Source organism: Cynoglossus semilaevis, chromosome 8, assembly GCF_000523025.1.
Source record: "Cynoglossus semilaevis isolate Cse_v1.0 chromosome 8, Cse_v1.0, whole genome shotgun sequence".
Classification (NCBI taxonomy): domain Eukaryota; kingdom Metazoa; phylum Chordata; class Actinopteri; order Pleuronectiformes; family Cynoglossidae; genus Cynoglossus; species Cynoglossus semilaevis.
In genome coordinates this window covers 27,887,783-27,907,698 of record NC_024314.1, presented here as the reverse complement: position 1 = coordinate 27,907,698, position 19,916 = coordinate 27,887,783, and the positions used below count along the sequence as shown (strand labels likewise).

At 39.4% G+C, this 19,916-nt stretch overlaps 3 protein-coding genes across 5 annotated transcripts in view; 2 read left to right on the top strand and 1 right to left on the bottom strand.

The window, feature by feature from the left end:
• Positions 1 to 922, bottom strand: part of LOC103383032 (ETS domain-containing protein Elk-3-like) — a 6,868-nt gene extending 5,946 nt beyond the window's left edge. The window contains exon 1 of the mRNA XM_008316031.3: positions 546 to 922. The gene's annotated coding sequence lies outside the window, so the exon portion shown is untranslated. The remainder of the gene's footprint in view (positions 1 to 545) is intronic.
• A 377-nt stretch (positions 923 to 1,299) lies between these two features.
• On the top strand, positions 1,300 to 8,291 carry hcfc2 (host cell factor C2). The gene is given in 18 exon segments (XM_008316032.3): positions 1,300 to 1,788; positions 2,759 to 2,907; positions 2,990 to 3,150; positions 3,232 to 3,434; positions 3,550 to 3,634; positions 3,829 to 3,932; positions 4,361 to 4,591; positions 4,670 to 4,861; positions 4,959 to 5,005; positions 5,381 to 5,501; positions 6,080 to 6,130; positions 6,233 to 6,285; positions 6,375 to 6,518; positions 6,604 to 6,786; positions 7,126 to 7,241; positions 7,243 to 7,424; positions 7,539 to 7,614; positions 7,721 to 8,291. Coding segments are annotated over 18 exon segments (2,274 nt in total). The 5' UTR covers positions 1,300 to 1,622; the 3' UTR covers positions 7,731 to 8,291.
• Positions 8,292 to 8,622: 331 nt separating this feature from the next.
• cep83 (centrosomal protein 83) lies at positions 8,623 to 17,249 on the top strand. Of its 3 annotated transcripts, none has more exons than XM_008316034.3 (17): positions 8,623 to 8,734; positions 9,669 to 9,873; positions 10,373 to 10,523; positions 10,664 to 10,756; positions 11,464 to 11,595; positions 11,678 to 11,929; positions 12,025 to 12,156; positions 12,726 to 12,840; positions 13,047 to 13,191; positions 13,579 to 13,728; positions 13,835 to 13,910; positions 15,194 to 15,351; positions 15,435 to 15,564; positions 15,822 to 15,925; positions 16,022 to 16,208; positions 16,497 to 16,732; positions 16,775 to 17,249. In XM_008316034.3, exons 2-16 carry the CDS (start codon positions 9,674 to 9,676, stop codon positions 16,632 to 16,634), a joined length of 2,163 nt encoding a protein of 720 aa, XP_008314256.1. In that variant the 5' UTR covers positions 8,623 to 8,734; positions 9,669 to 9,673; the 3' UTR covers positions 16,635 to 16,732; positions 16,775 to 17,249. The 3 variants fall into 3 exon arrangements, with proteins under 3 accessions (XP_008314256.1, XP_024913646.1, XP_008314255.1); XM_025057878.1 differs by lacking the exon at positions 8,623 to 8,734 and adding an exon at positions 8,885 to 9,148 and having other exon boundaries at positions 16,497 to 16,720; positions 16,752 to 17,249; XM_008316033.3 differs by lacking the exon at positions 8,623 to 8,734 and adding an exon at positions 8,892 to 9,148.
• Positions 17,250 to 19,916: the final 2,667 nt, after the last annotated feature.

The following is a 19,916-nucleotide window of genomic DNA, read 5'->3' as shown; positions in this document are numbered from 1 at the left end:
GAGTGAGGAGTGTGTGTGTGTGTGTGTGTGTGTGTGAGAGAGAGAGAGATGGGTTATGAAGGAGGGAGAAGGGGGGGTCTCCTGGAACTCAAATGGTTCTTTGTTTTGCACCAGTGACTCATTTTCAAGATGTTGTCTGCTGCCAGCTTCATTCCGGAAGTGCATGGCAATTAGTCTGCGAGGTCCAGACGAACCAGAAAGTCGACTTTTAAAGAAGACGTGACCGTTTTCTTCTCAGCTCTCTGGTGTTGACTACTTTTTAAAAAAGTATTATTAAAGTTGTGCCTTAAACCAAATTTGGTTGAACTTTAATGTCTGTGCCAAAGAAGACCCCCCTCACTCCCTCTCCCGCCCCCCCCCCCTTTACGCACAGCGATGGCACTTTTTTTTACGCGCAGATCGCACTATCTAACAGAAAAATGTTTATCTGTGTTAAAACAGACTTAAAGAAATCACGTAACGGCGCTATTTCTCTAACCAAAACGCACGGATGCGCGCTCACGAGGAGTAGAAAAAGTTGCAGAAAGACGGTGACATCCACCTACCCAGCAGTGTCCGGCGCCTGGTTGTATGTCCGTCTGCTTGTTGTTGTCCTAACAGAGCCGGTGACGTGTGTGGTGCTGGAGCTCCATCCTGCTGCTGCTGCTGCTGCTGCTGCTGTCTGAAAGCGGATCCACAGCTTCTCTGTCCCTGCTCAGAGCAGGAAGTCGGGACGCGCAGACGGAGAACCGGCGCACTTCCCCTGGCGCAGGATTCCTGTCTACTCACTTACGCGTGCACGCGCGCACTGACATAGGACGAGAGAGAGTCTCGATATCTCATAACACACACACACCACTCCGGTAAATCATTCAAACCACGTGCACGTCCTGCAGCAACACACACACGCACACACGCACAGTAAGAGCCAAGTGATGGCTGACGTCACTTTCTTCCTGTTCAGCGGGAGGGGTTCCTGTTCCTACACACACACACACACACAGGTTAAAGTTGGCCATTTTGGTCCACACTTTAACACATACAAGTTTAAAACCGAGATAAAATAATTAATTACATAAATCGATCATATCTATTTAAAAATAGTAAAGCTTTTCTAGTTATTACAAAGTTTTAATAATAATAAACATCATGATCATAATGATATAAAGCGAAAATAAAAAGAATATGGTCTCGGGTTCGGACTTGAATGTGGAAACAACACTGACTATTCCACAGACATGTCATGACTAATTATTTGTCCTGTTACAGTCTATTCTACTAAGCTGTAGCATTGGCGACATCTTGTGGTAGCTGATGAATTATCTAGAACTCAAAATATAAAGAATTGCTACTTAAATGTGAATGCATAAAATTGGTAAAATAATTTTACATTCTTTGTAAAATGTCTACATTCCTACAAGATTGTAATTGAAAAAGAAGCTTAACCGTCAATCAATTGTTATTGTCAAATATTTTTCCGTGCTCTTCTCTGTCTGTTTTATTCTCGTAAATGTTGTTACTCGAAGGATGGAGCAGAGTGAGACATCTTCATTTCATTGAGAATCTTTGTTGCCTCTTTGGAGCCCCGCCCCTTTTCATTGAAACACTAACAGCGCCAAACTTTGTGACTGTGCTAAGAGAAAATGAGCTGTGGAGCTGGGGAGCCACAGTGGCGCAGAGTGCATTCCGTTACAGGAGTAATACCGCGGTCCAGACACGGGCACCGAGCCGTGGCGGTTCGGGAATTGATTATTTTGTTTGGCGGAGGGAACGAAGGGATCGCCGAAGACCTCCATGTTTACAACACTGGTGAGCTAACGCTACCTAGCTGCCTCGGCGGCTAATGTTTTTAGCCTCCAAAGTACGGCAGGGAACGAGCTTTTGGTTGTTGGCATGTTTTGCTCCGTTATCTTAACTTTAACGTCATATTAAAAAGTAAACGTTTTCCCTCCCGAGGTTCACACTAACGTTGGCTCTTTGGCACCAAACTACATTGTGTTACAAAAATTCGACCGCATATAGAAATACGCCATTTAGTGCGTTTATTGTTTCTGTAAAAGAGATGCTAAGATTTAAAAACTTTGCTATAAGTTTTTAATTTATGTCCTTTAAATAACTAACATTAGCTTAACATCACAACTGATACCATTTCTCAAGGTATCCTACGATGTACATTTAATATTTATGTTTATATTCATTTTTTCTTCTTATTGTTTTGTCCTTCTCTTGTAAGTAAACAGAAAATCCTCTAGATTTAATATTTACTACTGAGAAAATGTACCCAGTAGGTGGCAGTAATTAAATTTGGATATTTGACTTTAGAAGATTTATATTTGAAAGCAAAGCTTAGGGGAAAGTGGGGCTAACCTAGCCTAGCTTAGCTTAACCTTAACCTGTAAGTTGTACATAGTCATTTTAAATAGAAATAGTTTAACACGGGTGGTAAAAAGGAACAACGTAAATTTTAAAACATTTCAAACAAAATTTGAAAGGGAAAAAACAAAATTTTAAAACATTTCAAACAAAATTTTTCATGTGGAAGCAGCAGTCACACCCCAGTGATGGAACAGGCCTTGCATTTGTACCTAGCAACACCTGCAGGCCAAAAAGGGTAGCTACATGCTTTGTGCAGAATATACCATTTGAATATAAACAAAACTAACACACCAGCGCATACTAACATACTAATCTTCTAATTATATATTAAAATGCGTTTTGTACACTTATCATATTTCACAGTTAACAGTATGTACTCATTATTTTACTCTTATTCCTTTAGTCTCAAAGCAGTGGTTCCTGCCTGCAGTGAGGGGAGACATCCCCCCCGGCTGTGCCTCCCATGGCTTTGTTTGCGAGGGCACACGGATCCTTATGTTTGGAGGCATGGTGGAGTACGGCAAATACACAAACAGTCTTTACGAACTCCAGGTGAAGTTTTAATACTAACCTTTAATTCATCCTGGAAAATGAAAAGTAAATGAAAACTAATCTCTGCTCCTGCGTTGCTCAGGCGAGTCGCTGGCTTTGGAAGAAACTGAAACCCAGAGCTCCAAAAAATGCTCCACCTCCTTGTCCCCGGATCGGTCACAGCTTCACCCTGGTGGGGAATAAGTGCTACTTGTTTGGAGGGCTGGCCAATGAGAGTGAAGACCCCAATGGGAATGTGCCGAGGTGACGTATCTGAAACAGGTCATCGTTTGAAGTGATGTTGAAAACACAGACTCCCGTTGACCCGGTGGTCAACTTTCTCAGGTACCTGGGAGACCTCTATGAGCTGGAGCTGCAGGCAGCATCAGGCGCGCGGTCCTGGAGCGTCCCGGAAACAAAAGGCGTTGGTCCTTCAGCGCGGGAGTCTCACAGCTGCGTGGCCTTCAGTGGACTCACTTCTAATAGGCTGTTCATCTTCGGAGGAATGCAGGGGTCTCGGCTGAATGACCTCTGGCAACTTGACCTTGGTAAAATGTTTCTCATATTAAAATTGTTTTAACAATAAAAAGACGTTAATAACTGTATCTCAAGTGGGTACGTATTTCAAGTTTTTAAAGATTATTATTCACGTCTTGTTTTTAGACACAATGGTTTGGTCGACGCCTGAAACAAGAGGCTCAAGACCGTTTCCCAGAAGCCTTCACTCTGCCAGTGTTATTGGAAACAAGTAACTGATTTTCTTCATTACTTCTTGAACGTTATTATTGAACAGGTGGTACAGCAGTCATTCAAAGTTTTTATTGGTTATCAGGATGAATGCAGTGCTTCATGAATGTAGAACATTTATAACCATGTCTTTTGGCTTTTGTAATTTTGTCTTTGTTTGTTGTAATAAACATCAGGGTTTCTCTCCTCCTGCAGGATGTATGTTTTCGGAGGCTGGATCCCTCTAACAGAGTCAAACAAACACGGTGTCTCCGGAACCAAATGGATCTGTTCTGGTTCTTCAAGTGTGCTCAACCTGGGTCAGTACTTTCTTACTCCTTTGTTAGTTTTGTTGTGGTTGTCAAAGGGACAGAAAGTTCACAGTAATTTTCCTGCTGTAATCAATACTAAAAATCCTGAAAATTGGGAGCATTTTATGAGAAAATTGGAGATGATTAAAACTCAAACATTTTCTCTTCATTTTTTTTTATTTAAAAAAAGTTGCATTAAATCTGTATTTTATTTTAGTCTATTTAAAAAAAGTTGCAAGTGCATTAAATCTGTATTTTATTTTAGTCAAGATTATGCTGAAATATCATCTGCACCGTTCATTCCCATTGAAAGTTTCCAACATTAAATATTTGCCGCTCTGTTATTATTTCATGAGTGACTTTATCATCGCTGTCAGAACCAAACCCGTCTTGTTGACTTGTCATCAGCTCCATCCTTGTCGTCCTCCCTGATACAGACACCATGTGCTGGCTGACCTTGAGTCCAGAGGAGCAGGATGACATCGAGTCCCAGCTCCAGAGTCAGGGACCTCAGAGCGATGATCCGTACGCCTGCAGGCCCAGAGCCAGAGCTGGGCACTGTGCTGCCACCGTCGGCTCCAGGGTCTACATCTGGAGCGGCCGTGACGGGTACCGCAAAAGCTGGAACTACCAGGTCTGCTGCAAGGATCTGTGGTACTTGGAAACAGGTGGAGAACTCTTTCACAAACGGAATAATCCCAGGCCAAAACAGTCACTGGATGTAAAACCTCACTCTCTGTTGGCAGATCGACCTGGCACTCCAGAGGCCGTGTTACTCATCAAATCTACAGTCAGCATGCTACATGTGGCATGGCGCCCCCTGGCTACAGCAGACTGCTACATCCTTCAGATTCAACCTGTGGGTCTTTCACAAACAGAAGCCACAGATCCAGCTTCCAAATCAGAGGAACTCAAGCAAACAGACCAAGAAAAGCAGAGTAAGAATTTTACTGGTCACATACTCTTTAACTGTGATATAGTGTAGAAAAGAAAAGAAAAACATAAATGTTAACATGTTTCTGTTTGACTCCTCAGGTGACGCCTGTCCAAGTGAAAGAACCACAGAGAAAACTTCTTCTCAGGTAAAAAAAAAAAAGAATTCTTGTAGAAATTTTTTCAACATTATGTTAAAAATATTGTCTAGAACACATGTCAAACTCAAGGCCCGGGGGCCAAATGCGGCCCGATAAAACATCTTTTAGACTCTATTCTGTTATCGGAGTCTGAATGACATATTATTTTAAAATATTGCCAGATTATCTTTAAATAAAAAAATCACGAAAATGGAAATAACTGTATTTTCTTTCAATGAAGTAAAAATTAAGTACATTTTTTCATTGTATTCCACTGTGGCCCAGCACCAAATGACCTACGGACTGGTCTGCGGACCGGAGGTTGGGTACCCCTGATCTATACAGCTGAAATGCTTTTGTTGGAGCTTTCCTTTTTATTTTCAGGTCACTTCATTACAACAGGAAACTAAAACAAAATCAACCAGTGGTTCGACAGGAGTCCAGACTCCAGGAATGAGGAGTGCAACAGGGAAAGACTCAGAAGACTCCACCTCCAAAATCAGCTGTAAGTGTTGTTTAATTAATCTATCATTTTGTTTTGACTTTTTTTTCACAGGGGCCATTAAAAAAAGTGTAGAATTATTTTAAAACCAATACGGCTGTGAAATTAAGACGTTGTCGTTCTTTGACATCAGAAATGTGTATTTTACTGTTAAAAAGACCAGGAGCATACAGCTCCACATCTTTGACCTGTAGGTGGTGCTCTACAGTCAATGCAACTTACCTACCACAGACAGTAATTAAAGTTAAAATTAAATCTGAACCTGGTTGAAACTTTTACACAGTTTCACTGAGTTCCTGTTTAATGTTGTTGTTGTTGTTTATATATGGAGACTGGAGAACTGTCCAGGGTGCTGAGCTCCACTGGGATTGGCTCCAACTCCTCAATGACCATAATTAGGATAGTTGTAGAAGATTTAAAAAAATAAATAAACTGCCAATGACATATTTTTAAAAGTTGTAGAAGATTTAAAAAAATTAAAAAAATAAACTGCCAATGACATATTTTTAATAAATCCTAATAAAATGCCATTGAGTGAGACAAATCTTTTTCACTTTTTCACTTGTTTTTTTTCTTCCTAGCTACAGGAAAGGAGACATTACCAACAGAGGGCAGCAGTCGGCTCCTGTCAGGTAGACGGTAGATTATGTTCAGTCTGATGGATCTATATTTTAGATGAGTTTTCAAAAGTTAATTATATTTCTTTTTAACTAATTATTTATTTATTTTTACAGATAAACCTGTTTCTGGTGACAACACAGGAGATTTCTACCCTGATACAGCTCAGGTTTGTTTCATTTAAAAATACTTACATCTAATAAAGTGCTAGAAAAACTTTAAAATCTTTGATTTAAACTAACAACGTTCACTTCTTAGGTTCAACAGAGTCCAGATGAAACAGTGTGGTTTGATGTTGGTGTGTTCAAAACACTGTTCGCTGTGATCACCCACTACTTCCTCCCCCCTGACGGTGACCAGGCGTCCACAGCCGTCAGCAGCCGGACACAAAATAATAAGGAGGTGCCGACCTAGCGTTCTTTAGGTCCTGAATACATAAACCCCAAGGTCGGGCTTAGACGTGTATCTTCTGTCCTTTCCCCCCCAGAAGCTGCCTGGGACTCAGGACTACCAGGGCAGGGAGAAGCGGGAGCTGAGTCCTGGTCAGACCTACAGGTTCAGAGTTGCAGGAATCAACTGTTTTGGTCAAGGAAACTTCAGCCACATCAGTGAGTTCAAGACGTGCCAACCTGGATTCCCTGGAGCGCCCTCTGCTGTTAGGATTAGCAAGGTGAAATCCAAGGGAAATTCATATCCATTTACAGCAATGTCTTTTGAGCCACGGGATATATTAAACATTAGAAAAATCCCAAGCTGCACTACCAAAGAAAATTGTACATGTAATAAAATATAAAGATCTTCTAGGTTCAGTTCACTCAGCCTATTTAGTTGAACACAATACTGATGTACTTGCAGGAATTGAAGAAAAACAGAAGATCTGTAAAAAAAAAGTGTCTTTTTTATAGCTATCTGCTGCCACCTAGTGGAAGAGTAATTTTTAGTTTGCCTGTTACTGTTGCACAGATGAACAACAACTAATTGTATGCATGTAACCAATGTTTCTCTGTAGGCCAGTGATTCTGTCCACATCACATGGGAGGCTCCGGCCTCTCCGTCCGGCCGGATCCTGGAATATTCCATGTACATGGCGGTGCGTAAACTATCCCACCACAAATCGCTATCAGAACGGTCAGATGGCATTCATCAGGATTTACCGTGGCACAAAGACGTCCTGCACGGTCAGCTCCTCCCACCTGGACAACGCTCACATCGACAGCTCGGCCTCCAACCGACCAGCAGTCGTCTTCCGCATCGCTGCCAAAAATGAACAAGGATATGGGCCGGCGACGCAGATTCGCTGGATTCAAGGTTCAGGAAAACAATTTATATTTGATTTTTTGTTTGTTTGTTTGTTTTTAATGATATGAGACATTTGCTTTCATCAGGTCTCACCTCCTTCATCAACCTGCTTCTGTCTTTCAGATCCCACTAAACTGCGAACATCTGCGTCCAAACCCACAGACAGCAGCTCCAAGGATGACCAGAACACGGTTGACAGGTACCTGGACTGAGTCCTCCCTGGTTTTTTCTTTGGATATTTGACTCTGATTTCTTTATTATTTTTTTTGTTGACTTGTCTTTTATTTTGCTTTCCTTCTTTGCAGCTCCAGCTGAAAATGTTTCCTCCGTTAAGTTAAGGAAAATCTGTGCTCAGGTGGGTGGCAGTTACTGCCGCTGAGATATGACGTGTTTTACATTTTTATTTTATATTTATTTATCACATTAATTATGCCCTTGTAAATACAAACTGTAGGTTTAAAGGAAGTTGCACCACTTGAGTGTTTTATAGTTGACGGTTGAGTGAAAAGTGAAATGTAGAATGTTGATAGAGCGCCACTGTTCCTTTTTAATATTTATTTACTGTAGTTTTTAAATGTGCCTCAGCTTTGACATTGTTACTAACACTATATATGAAATGCTGGTATTTTTACTTTTGTTATTATTTGTTAACATGTTTATTCATGAGATGTTTAGGCTTGTACTGTTTTCTGTTTATATTTTATTTTTTATAACTTCAGTCTTTAAACTTTTAAATCATTTGTGAAAAAAAAAGAATTTAAATATATTTTTCATTATTAAAATTTAATCAATGACTAATTAACCAGCACATTATTCAACAACCTAAAACGCAGTTTGACTGTGATTTTGTGGAATAAAATTAAGTTGTGACGTCAACTTTCAGAATTTATTGTGTCTCTTTGCTGCCCAAACACAGTAGGATTTTTTTTATTCCAAAACTCATTCTGTAGTAAAAAAGTATTTTGTTTTTTTGTTTGTTAATGTTTTTTTTACTGCACCAGAAATATACGTTAACAAGTGAATGCAATTTATTTTTTAAGTTATATTATATAAATATTTAGGTTAAGTAAATATCAGAATTTGCTTTTATATCGTTTGCTGTTCAGTTTTGTTAAACGTTTGCGCCTCTGTACGAAGTAAAACATTACTTAACGGAGAAAAAATATTCCGGCGCTAATATTTTTTGTCAACACAAAATACACTTCGGAAAAATTTCCCATGATGCCACGGTTCGTAGTTTGCAGAGGAGCTAGCTGCTAGCGCTGGCTAGCAAACAAAGCAGCAAACTGGAACGAAAGGGATTTCGTACAAAAAAGGAGGTGAGTAACATTATTACGTTTATTGTCACCACATTAATTAAAAGACAGTTGTTCAGTTGTGAATAATTTGTAATAATTCGTTTATCTTATCGGGAATATCCACAGGGCTAAATGGATTAGCCGGAATAGGGAGCTATAGCTAGTCAGTGGAAATGTAGTTACTTGTGTAATAAGGCGCTATTAGTCTTTAAGAAACTTAATAGAAAATGTGGTTACCTTTTTAAATGCAGGCGGTAATAACGCGAACTTTAATAGTGACTGTGTGTCGGTTTGAATTAAATTATTGAGCAGAGAAAACATTAAGTCGGTACTGTCCGATAACGGACACACCACAACAGCTAACTGGCAAGTTATCGTATCAACTAGCGGGACACAGAGCGGGAGGTTTGAAAAAAATGTCACCAACACAACACGGTTTGTAAATGAAACAAAAGCAGAATGTGAATCGATTATAGGAAATATACAATGTGTACAATTTTCAAACAGTGGTATTGAACTGTTATCGATTTAAAACTATAAATGTATATGTTACGTAACAAGTTGTGGTGGAGTCAGTAAGTTGTGTTATGGTTCGATATCTATACAGGAAACTGACTGTAACGTTGAAAATGAACGTCATAATCAGCGCCTGTTACCACAACAGAAGCAGCAGCGTTTGAGTGAGCTGTTTAATCACTTGATGCTGACTGAGAGTCTTTTCTAGACTCTTGAGAGGCCGATGATTTTAATAAGTAGCTGGGGGACTCGCTGAGCCTCCATGGTTACTGACGAAAAACAATGGTGCACTTCAGTTTGTTCTCTGAAAACACCACACACTCTCAGAGTGAGACAGGAGCAGGCAACTCCACCACAGCGGGTGCTTTTTTTATCTACAGGACTTTGGTCAGTTTTTCTGTTCTTTATGTACTTTATCTCTGACCTCTGTTTTTCAAAGGTGAGATGACCTCGTCCACCCCCGGCCAGATGGCGGATCTCATCCCGAACTTGCCGCCTGGGATGGGAAGGTCGGCAGCTTTGTTGGGGCTATCTGCCGGGCTGGGGGGAGCAGAGATGGAGCTGCAAAAAATGCTCATAGACGAGAGGATGAAATGTGAAAACCACAGGACCAACTACGAGACACTCAAGGCTGAACACAAATGGTGAGTTTGCATTGACATTACATTACAAAACAATGCATTTAACAGACACTTTTATCCAAAGGATTTGAGTCAGTCGATCAACAATCAAGCTACAGTAAACAGACAAAATACAAAAATACATAAATAACAAATCATTTTAACTACAGTAGTAATAAATAATAAATAGTAAAAGTACAGTTACAGTCGTAGTAGGTCATAGAGTAAGAAGAATAATACGTCATAAGAATATGTTTAGATATGTTAAGATTGATACGATAACCTGCCAGTTAGCTGTTTTGGTGTGTCTGTTATCGGCTCAATAATTGAATTCCAACCGACACACATTCACTGTTGAAGTTTGTGTTATTATCGCCTGCATTTACTGTACGTAAAAATGTTTTTTTTTGTGTGTGTTTTCCGTTCTAAATGAGGAATAATTTAAAAGACGCTGGACGACTGAGAATGAGTTCAATGTCCTGTAGTTTTCACAGGTTTGATCCACCTTGTCTTATATTTGTAGTCTTCAGGAGGAGTTCACGCAGTCGCAGTTAGAACTGAAGCGTGTGCTGGGCGACAAGCAGGCTCACCAGGAGAAAGTTCAGCTGGTGGTGGCTGAGCTACAAGGGGAGCTGCTGGACAAAACCAGGGAGTTGGAGGAGCTTCGACTGCAGGTACACTTTCACCAAGAACTGATGAAATATCTTTGGCCCCCTGCCACCCCTCAAACACTTTCTATTCCTTTATAATTTTGATTTGTCATATCATTGACTTTCACATGAACAAAAGTGATGAAACTGTGTTTGTTGAACAGGTGATGACGCCCCAGCGGTTGGAGTTGCTCCGAGCTAATGTGCAGCAGGACATGGAGGCTCCCTTCAGAGAGAGGTTCAGCAAGCTTGAGGAGGTATTTCCTAAATGACTAAAATGTTTTGTTTTTTTAAGTGCACAAATTTAATTGTGTATTAATACGTTTTTGAGTTTTTCATTGGTTGATATAATTTTCCTTCAGTAAATCTATAAATGTTCACATAGAGCACACGTTCAAACTCAGGCCCGGGGGCCAAATCTGGCACGTAAGATCCTGAGATCCTGTCAGATATGTACTAGAGTTTGTCGCCAGTATATAGCGACTATATACTGGCAGGATTTATAGTATTAGCGGTGTATGCGCTATGTTATAGCACATACTTTTTTTTTTTTTGGGCTGTGAAAAAAAGATTTAAATTAAAAAAGAACTTGAAAGTCTGCAGAAAAGAGACAAAATAAGAGACAAATACCACTGTTTTATTTTTTAAATTAAATTTCTCTTTTTTCTTTTCTTTTGATTTTTCTGTTGTTGATAATCACTCATATATTTATTTAATACATGAATAGCAGCTGCAATGAGGTCATGTGGGTAAAATCACTGCCTTTTCTCAGTAAAATGTTGTCACCATGACAATGAAATGTGCAGCAATGAGTGACAGACTAAAATAAACTGCCTCTTAAAAACCACTTGAGGATTTAAGCCTTTAATGAAACAGTGGCCATTTTCCCTCTGATTACTCCCTCTTTACCTGAGTCACACTGTAACTGTGAATCTGATTCGTGTTTCTTTTTTTTATCCCGCAGGAAGCAGAGAAGTACAGGTCTGAGTACAACAAGCTGCGGTATGAGTACACTTTGCTCAAGTCCCAGTTTGACCACCAGAGGGAGGAACATGGTCGAATCCTGGAGGAGAGGAAGATTCACTATGAGGCACAGGTGTGTGTTTTTAAACTTTGATCCTCGGCAGCGTTCATCGTTGAGAAGGTGAAACCTTAAATGTTCAATGTCCTGTGAACAGTTGTCTCGCCTGGGGAAGGATCTGGAGGAACTGGTGGCTCACTACCAGGGCTCCGACCCGCTGCGTGACGGAAAACGTGTGGAGGCTCTACTCAGGGAGAAGGCACAGCTACACCAGCGAATAAAGGGCCTCGAGGCAGAGGTGGCAGAGCTTCAAGCCCAAAAAGACAACTCGGGTCAACAGGCGGAAAACGTACATCGCATCCAGATCAGACAGATTTCCGAGTCCCAGGCTGCGGTGAAGTCACTGGAGGTAAGTGCACAGATGAACAGCCGTAACTGCATTTCACTGCATTTCACTGCATTTTCTGTGAGATTTAAATCTGACTGCTGGTTTGGTGGCACCAGGCGGAGCGGCAGTCGTTGCGTCTGCAGCTGGAGCGAATGGAGCGTGAGCTTCACCAGAGCCACGAGCAAGTCAGCCAGCTGACAGGGCGACTGCACAAGGCTGAGAGAGAGGTCAACTCCCTCACATGTGAGGTACATAACACTGACTCATGGCTTGTTTTTTAGTGAATGTTTATACAGTATATAATGTCATACGGTGCTCAGGCTTTGAATAGGTTCAAAGGTTGGAGAGATGATGCGTCAAAACCAGAATTTTATCCTGTTGGTTAACTCTTAGAACGACCTTTAAACTTGAGTTTTACAGAAAAAAAATCTATATAGACCTGGGTTCGACCTGATGTTTAACATACACACAATTTACTCAGTATAGTAGTGTGAACTAACTCTGACCAAACATACGTCTGCCAAAAGAAAAGAGAATTAAATATGTCAAGGAATTTCATTCATAAAGGTTTTAGTTAGGAGGAAAATATCAATACACTGAAAGATTGGGATATTTGTTTCATGAATCTGTGTCAATATTCTACAGCACTGTATTGGTTTGTTTTTATTAACATTTAACAGTCAAATATTCATGACGTTGATTCATTTTATTTAGCTTTTATTTCTTTTCTAATTAATTTTATTTTCTTTAGTGACTGCCAGTTCATTCTTTAACAATATTCTGATTTTTTTCTTACCTTTTTTTTCTTGATTCTCAGATTGAAAGCCTGAAACATTCTCACAAACTGGAGACTGCAAACGTCAAACTGGAGTGTACCCGCTCCAAGGGGGAGGTGGAGAGGGAGAAAGATGCACTGCAGGGGCAGTTAGATGGTAATAACCCAGCACAATAATTCTGCTCTGTAAATGCATTTTTTTACTGCTTGTTGGAGTTAATGTATTAGCCAGGTTTAAACTATTTTAGGAACTAAAGCAGTCTGACAGTCACAGGAAGAAAGAAAACAAATATAATTTTGCTGCGTTGAAGTGAAGAAAGTGAGAAAACTCTGTGTTTTAAACCAGTAAATTCTCCTTCACAGGACTGCAGGCAGATGTGGAGGTGCTGAAAGACACAGTGGAGCGACACAAGGCGGCGTTGGTGGAGAAGGAGAGGGAGCTGGTGAGGAAGGTGCAGTTGGCGCATGAGGAGGAGTTCCACAAAATTGCAGCACTCCATGAAGAAAAGTAAGTATTCTCAAATTTATTTCTATTATTTATTTTTATTAATTAGAAGCTTGGAGAGGTGTGTGCACTATGTTGTTAAGATTTTGAAGTTGTATGAAGTGTTACATTCATATTATTATCATACGGTATTAATCTCCTTCAGTGGGTTCTGTCATGATAAAATTACCCTTTGATTTTAATACAAATTTAAATTTTAGGTATAATTTCTGCAGCCTTTAGCAACTGTCTTTAATTATAACACACTGAATGTGACAAAGAAGAACAAAATCAAGGAGGTAGAAAATAGAATCAAACTTCACTTTATTGTTAATTTCTGCTGAATAGAAATAATTTAAATTTAACGTCATTTCTTCATGATACATAATGTCTACTCTTTTGTATCCTCAGGCTGGAGTTGGAGAGCCGCCTTGCCGCGCTGGAGCAGCAGAGGGCGCTGCAGGATGCGGCAGATCATGCCCAGAAGGCAGAATGGGAAGCGCGTGTCCATAGTGCCCAGCAGGGGGAGGAATCGAGCCGTAGAGAAGTGCAGATGCTGAGGTGAGTAGGTCTTCAGCTGGATCACTGCAAGGACAGAGGGACAGTTGTTAAAAAAAATGAAAAATAAAACAATTATTCATTTTAATTAAATTTTTTTTCCCTTCAGAACCAAACTTCAACAACAAAGCTCACAGCTGGAGGAGCTGGAGAGACAGAGGGCAGAGGTCACGGAGCTGCAGCAGGTGAGGAAACAAGTTTAACAGTTTACAAAAAGTTAGGAGTTAGGACAACCCTGGTTTATTGTGAATATATTCAGGTTAAGCCAAGGGAGGAATTGTGGTTTTGTATGAGGAAGTCAGGAGTGGCAGAGAAGTATGTTAGTTTGGTGCAGGACATGTATGAGAATAGTACAACAGTAGTGAGGTGTGCTGTTGGGAGGACAGAAGACTTCAAAGTGGAGGTGGGACTACATCAAGGATCGGCCCTGAGCCCCTTCTTGTTTGCTGTGGTGATGGACAGATTGACAGATGAGGTCAGACAGGAGTCCCCATGGACTATGATGTTTGCAGATGACATTGTGATCTGTAGTGAGAGTAGGCAGCAGCTAGAAGAGAACCTAGAGAGGTGGAGGTTTGCACTAGAAAGAAGAGGAATGAAGGTCAGTCGCAGCAAGACAGAGTACATGTGTGTAAACGAAAGGCAGAACAGTGAAATAGTGAGGCTACAAGGAGCAGAGGTGGTGAAGGTGCAGGAGTTTAGGTACTTAGGATCAACTGTTCAGAGCAGCGGAGACTGTGGAAGAGAGGTGAAGAATAGAGTACAGGCAGGATGGAACAGCTGGAGAAAAGTGTCAGGAGTGATCTGTGACAGAAGAGTGTCAGCTAAGGTGAAGGGAAAGGTTTACAGGACAGTGGTGAGACCAGCCATGATGTATGGTTTAGAGACAGTAGCAATAGGCAGAAGACAGGAGGAGGAGCTGGAGGTGGCAGAGTTAAAGATGCTAAGATTCTCTTTAGGAGTGACAAGAATGGACAGGATGGTTAGGAGAAAAAGACGAAGCCAGATTGAGATGGTTTGGACCATCTCACCATCTTTGGATGTGCAGAGGAGGGACAGTGGATACATTGGTAGATGAATGTTAGAGATTGAGCTACCAGGTAGGAGAAAGAGAGGAAGACCAAAGAGGAGATATATGGATGCAGTGAGGGAGGACATGCAGATAGTTGGAGTCAGAGTAGGAGATACAGAGAACAGGGAGAGATGGAAATCAATGATTTGCTGTAGCAACTCCTGAAAAAAAGGGACAAGGCCGAAAGAAAAAGAAGATGTTCAGATTAATCTTCCACCCCCTGGTGGTCAAATAAATTAATAAAACCTTTTTGATTTTGAACCCAAACCTAAACCACATGGATGCGACTAGATGTTGATCTGTGGTTTGATTAGTGTGAACTTGATTTTCAAAAAGTTGTGTGACTTCATTATAAACGTGCCTTTATTATAAACTGTGTTACCTTTGACCCAACAGAAGAACCAGGAGCTCGGTGTCCAGCTGGGGGCGCTGTCTCACTCTGAGAGTCAAATGATGGAGGCTAACCAGCGGCTCAAGGAAACACTGGACAGAGTGAGGGACGAGCTGAGGATTACTCGATCCCAGGCGGAGAGGAGCCAACAGGAGGCGGAGAGGTACGTCGTCCTCCCGGTCGTAAGGTCGTTCGCAGCACAAGGTTCGAAAGTCCGTCGACCGTGAAGTTTTCTCTCTGTGTCAGGATGTCGGAGGATCGGCAGGTCGAGTGGTTGGAAGAGAAGCACAAACTTCAGGGGCAGATGACCGACCTGAGGCAGAAATACAGCGGCGTCAAGGAGAAGCTGCAGAGGGCAGCAGCAGCTCAGAAGAAGGTACAGTGCTGCACCATGAAACGTCAAGAGTTTGTTAGTACTGACTTCAGTCTGACTTCTTCTAATTTAGGATTTTCTTTGTACGAAAAGTAAAGCTGTTGAAATTCAAACATTCACATAATAATACAATATAATGATAATATAATTTGAACGTCATTGATCCCACCACATGATTGTCACCTGCAGGGGGCAGCTTGTTAACAACAAGAAAAATGTTTGTTTTTTTTTTAATCTAATGTTTTAACACTGTTTCCTAGAGAAAAACACAGACGGAGAACAAGGAGAAGAGACTTCAGGATAAGATCCAGCTGCTTCAGGCAAAGGTTGAAGAACTAGAGCTGGAAACTGCTGCAGCCAAAAAGTACGAACACTTTCTGACGGCGACAAGTACAGTTTTATGATGAAGTATTAACTAGTAGTACTAACCGGAGTTCTGCTCCTTCTCCTGCTGGTCCAGATTTTCTTCTTTCTCAGAAGAACAAGCCCAACTCAGCAGACGCTTCAAGGAGCTGCAACGAAGACACAGCGAGTTCCGGCGCCTCCTGTTGGACGGACAGGTTTCATTCAGCGGTGCCGTTTTACATACATCGACACCAAACACGTTCCGACACCTCGCCACTGAAGGAGCGATGTCCAACATTCCAGTAAGTACACTGGGAAATACTACAGTGGACCTCCAGACAAAAGTCACAAAAAGTATATGTAATGAAATATACATATTTTCAGGAATCAAATTTAACTTGGTGTAAAACCTGAGATTAGTTGAACAAACCTCTTGATGTACTGGCAGGAATTGAAGAAAGAGCCAATCAGTGTTGCACATAGACAAATGAAGAAAAATGCTGAAATAAATAATGGTTTTCAGTTAAATTAGACAGTGACTAAACTAGCGTGGCGGTCGTTACAGTGGCTTTTCGTTGTATTTGCCGCAGGAGGAACAGAATCAGAATCAGATGGCGTTACTGCGTCAGCGGCTCGAAGAGCTGGAGAATACTCAGCAGCAACAGCTGGAGGAACTGGGATCTTTGGTGCAAAGAGAACGAGAGTCCGCGCTAAGTACTGGGTCCTGACAGTACTGCACTCTGGACTATGTTTCTCTGAGAGACTGAGCCGAAATACTTTGGGTTTGTACTTGCTTTACCTGTACGTCAGAAGGTTTGAGCCACAGGTCAGGTATTCATCAACGTGCCACAGGTCACAGGAGCCACAGGTCAGGTATTCATCAACGTGTTGTTGCCAAAATGAGTTTGCACTCTGCTGTGAATGAATTTAGAAATAATAAAAAAAAACAATTATAAAGATTGATTCCATCTAAAGTCAAACTTTACTCCACTACTGCACATAAATATTTCCATTCAAATATTAGCTCCATTGTTTTTAGAGAGTAGCTCATTTTTTTCCTGGCATGTTTACATAAAAATGAACAATACGTGTTGTCGCAGTCGATAGCAGTTACAAACGTTGAGCGTACACGTGTGCTGTGGGTTTTAAATGCCGCAGCACCTTTTGTGTCGTCGTCTACATCCTCAGGGCGCGGTGGTTTTTCTAATTCTTCTCTTCAGTGTTTGCTTTTTAAGCCACTCTTCTATAAACACTTTAAAAACTTTTTTTTTGCACAGACATACTCTGTAGTGTATAGTATCATGTTTTTACTTGAAATAAACTACAGTCGGTAGTAAACCCGTGATCATGCACTTGTCATTTATCTAATGCAGGGATCTCCAACCCCCGGTCCAGGGACCGGTGGCGGTCCGTAGGTCATTTGGTAGCGGGCCACAGTGAAAAAAACTACTACTTTAAACGACTAATTTAATATTCAAATATAATAATAGATATAATAATAGATCAAATATAATAATAGATAATATAATAAAAGATAATCTGTCAATAATTCAAAACATTCAAAGATAATCTGTCAATAATTCAAAACAACAGGTCAAAGGTCATTCAGACTCTACTACTAACAGAATAAAGTCTAACATAATTAATAGTTAGCTGCACGTGCACATACCTTCTCAAGTTCCAGGGTGTGTTTGTGGAGGGTTCAACTTCAGCCCAGACACCCTGCTTGTCCAGAGGACAGGAAGTAACTCTGCAAATGACAGGCGTGTAGTTGATGTGATTAAAGTTGTTCATGTAATTTCAGAAAATTAGATTACCGTATGGAAAAAAAAAATCCCTAAAGAAAGAAAATTATTTCCAAAAAAATGCTTTACTGTACTATGACATTTGCATAAAATGTGAAAATTAATTTTTACAATATATTAAAGATTTCGTTTAAAAGAAAACAAATCTAATTTTGACATGTTGAAGATCCAAAAGACTTTCTATATTAGTGAAAAGTAAACCCCAAACCCTATGACAAAAATGCTAAAAAAAAGTTAAAAAATCTCAAAAATTCCTCAGAATGTAATAAAATATCCCAACACATGCTCCCATGAAGATAATTGTCCTTAAAAAATAAAAAAAAATAGAATTCATAATTTTTTAACATCGGACAAAAAATGACTATCATTGTTTTTTTGTTTTTTTTTCAAAAATAGTTAAAATTTTGTTTTTATTAACACATTTTTATTTATTTTATCTATTATTTGTGTTAATGTTTCTCATCAAAATAGTATTGTGAGAAATCTTTTGTAAAGATTTTTGTTTTGAATTTTTCAAACAATCCGAATTTTGCTTGTCAATTTTGGTTAGATGTTGAAGATTGATAAAAAATTTTGGAAATTTTATTTTAAAATTATATATTTTTTTAAGTTTAATTTTCAAAACAGAAAATTAAAAAAAGAAATTAGAAAAATGTTTAATTAAATCAAATTTAACTGGACAGATGTTGAAAAAGTTTTATCTTTCTTAAATGTTACTTATTAAAATAGAACGTTTTGAAAAAAATCTAGCACTTCAAATTTAGCACTTCTTTGGTCAGATGTTAAAAAAAATCAGATGATTTTTTTAACATCTCTGCATGTTTCTCATCAAATATGAGCATTTTTAGAATTTTTTGAATTTCCTTTTTAGAATTTTGTCAAAATTTAAACTTTTTGTGTCTTTTTTTGGTCAAATGGTGATAAATTGACAAGTTTTGACAAGTTGACAAGTTTTGTAAAATTATTTTTCAAAAATATTATCGTTTCCTGCATTTTTCATATCAAATTAGGGCATTCAGAGAACATTTTTTTTATTTTTTTTTAATCAAAATCTAAACTTTAATGTCATTTTCATGTAATTTTTTATTTTAAACCTTTGTTTTTGAAGTCTTTTTTGGGAAACCATTAGTTCTTTTCTTGAAATTTAACCACAAAAAAAGAGATTTGTTCAGGAATTTATTGCTATAGTATTTTACTGTGATCAAAAGTTGTCGTACCAAAAAAGTTTATTTGTTCTAAATTTTAACAACAAAAATCGACATAGCTAAATATTTTAAGGCAAATGAGTGTATTTTTAGTCATTTTTGAGAAACTTTTTTTTCTGAGATTTGTTCAGGAATTTATTGCTATAGTATTTTACTGTGATCAAAAGTTGGCGTACCAAAAAAGTTTATTTTTTCTAAATTTTAACATCAAAAATCGACATAGCTAAATATTTTAAGGCAAATGAGTGTATTTTTAGTCATTTTTGAGAAACTTTTTTTTTCTGAGATTTGTTCAGGAATTTATTGCTGTGGTATTTTAAGGCAAATGAGTAAAACTTTCCTTGAACCAGTGTCTGCTGGTTGTTGTACCTCCTGCAGTTGATCTTTGGTTGTTCTCTCTTCATTCCAGAACTCACCTCCTCCTGCTCCTGCTCCTGCTCCTCCTTCCCCACCTCCTCCTCTTCCTCCTTCTCTTCCTCTTCCTTCTCCTCCTGCTCGTCCTCCTTCTTCTCCTCCTTCTCTTGCTCCTTCTCCTTTTCCTCCTCCTCCTTCTCCTCATCCTCCTCCTGCTCCTGCTTCTTGTCCTCCTCCTCTACCTCCTTCTCCTCCTCCTCATCGTCCTCCTTTTCCTCCTCCTTCTCCTTCTCCTCAATTTCTGTCAAAAACTAAAAAGTTTTGACAGAAAAATTTTCTTTAAAAATGTTTGCTTTTCCTGCATGTTTCTCATAAAATTAGAGCATGTAAAGAACGTTTTTCAAGAGCAGATACTTTTTTGTCATTTTTGTTTAAAAACTAAAAAATTGTTTTTTAAAATTTTGTTTTCCTGCATGTTCCTCATAAAATTTGGGTATTTGGAGAACATATATAGACATTTTTTTTCGATAAAACTTTCTTTCAAAATGTGAACTTTGTGTCATTTTTGGTCAAAAATTAAAAGATTTTGACTAATTTTATTGTAATTTTGTAACAAAAATTTAGATTTTTTCACGATGGTAAGGCT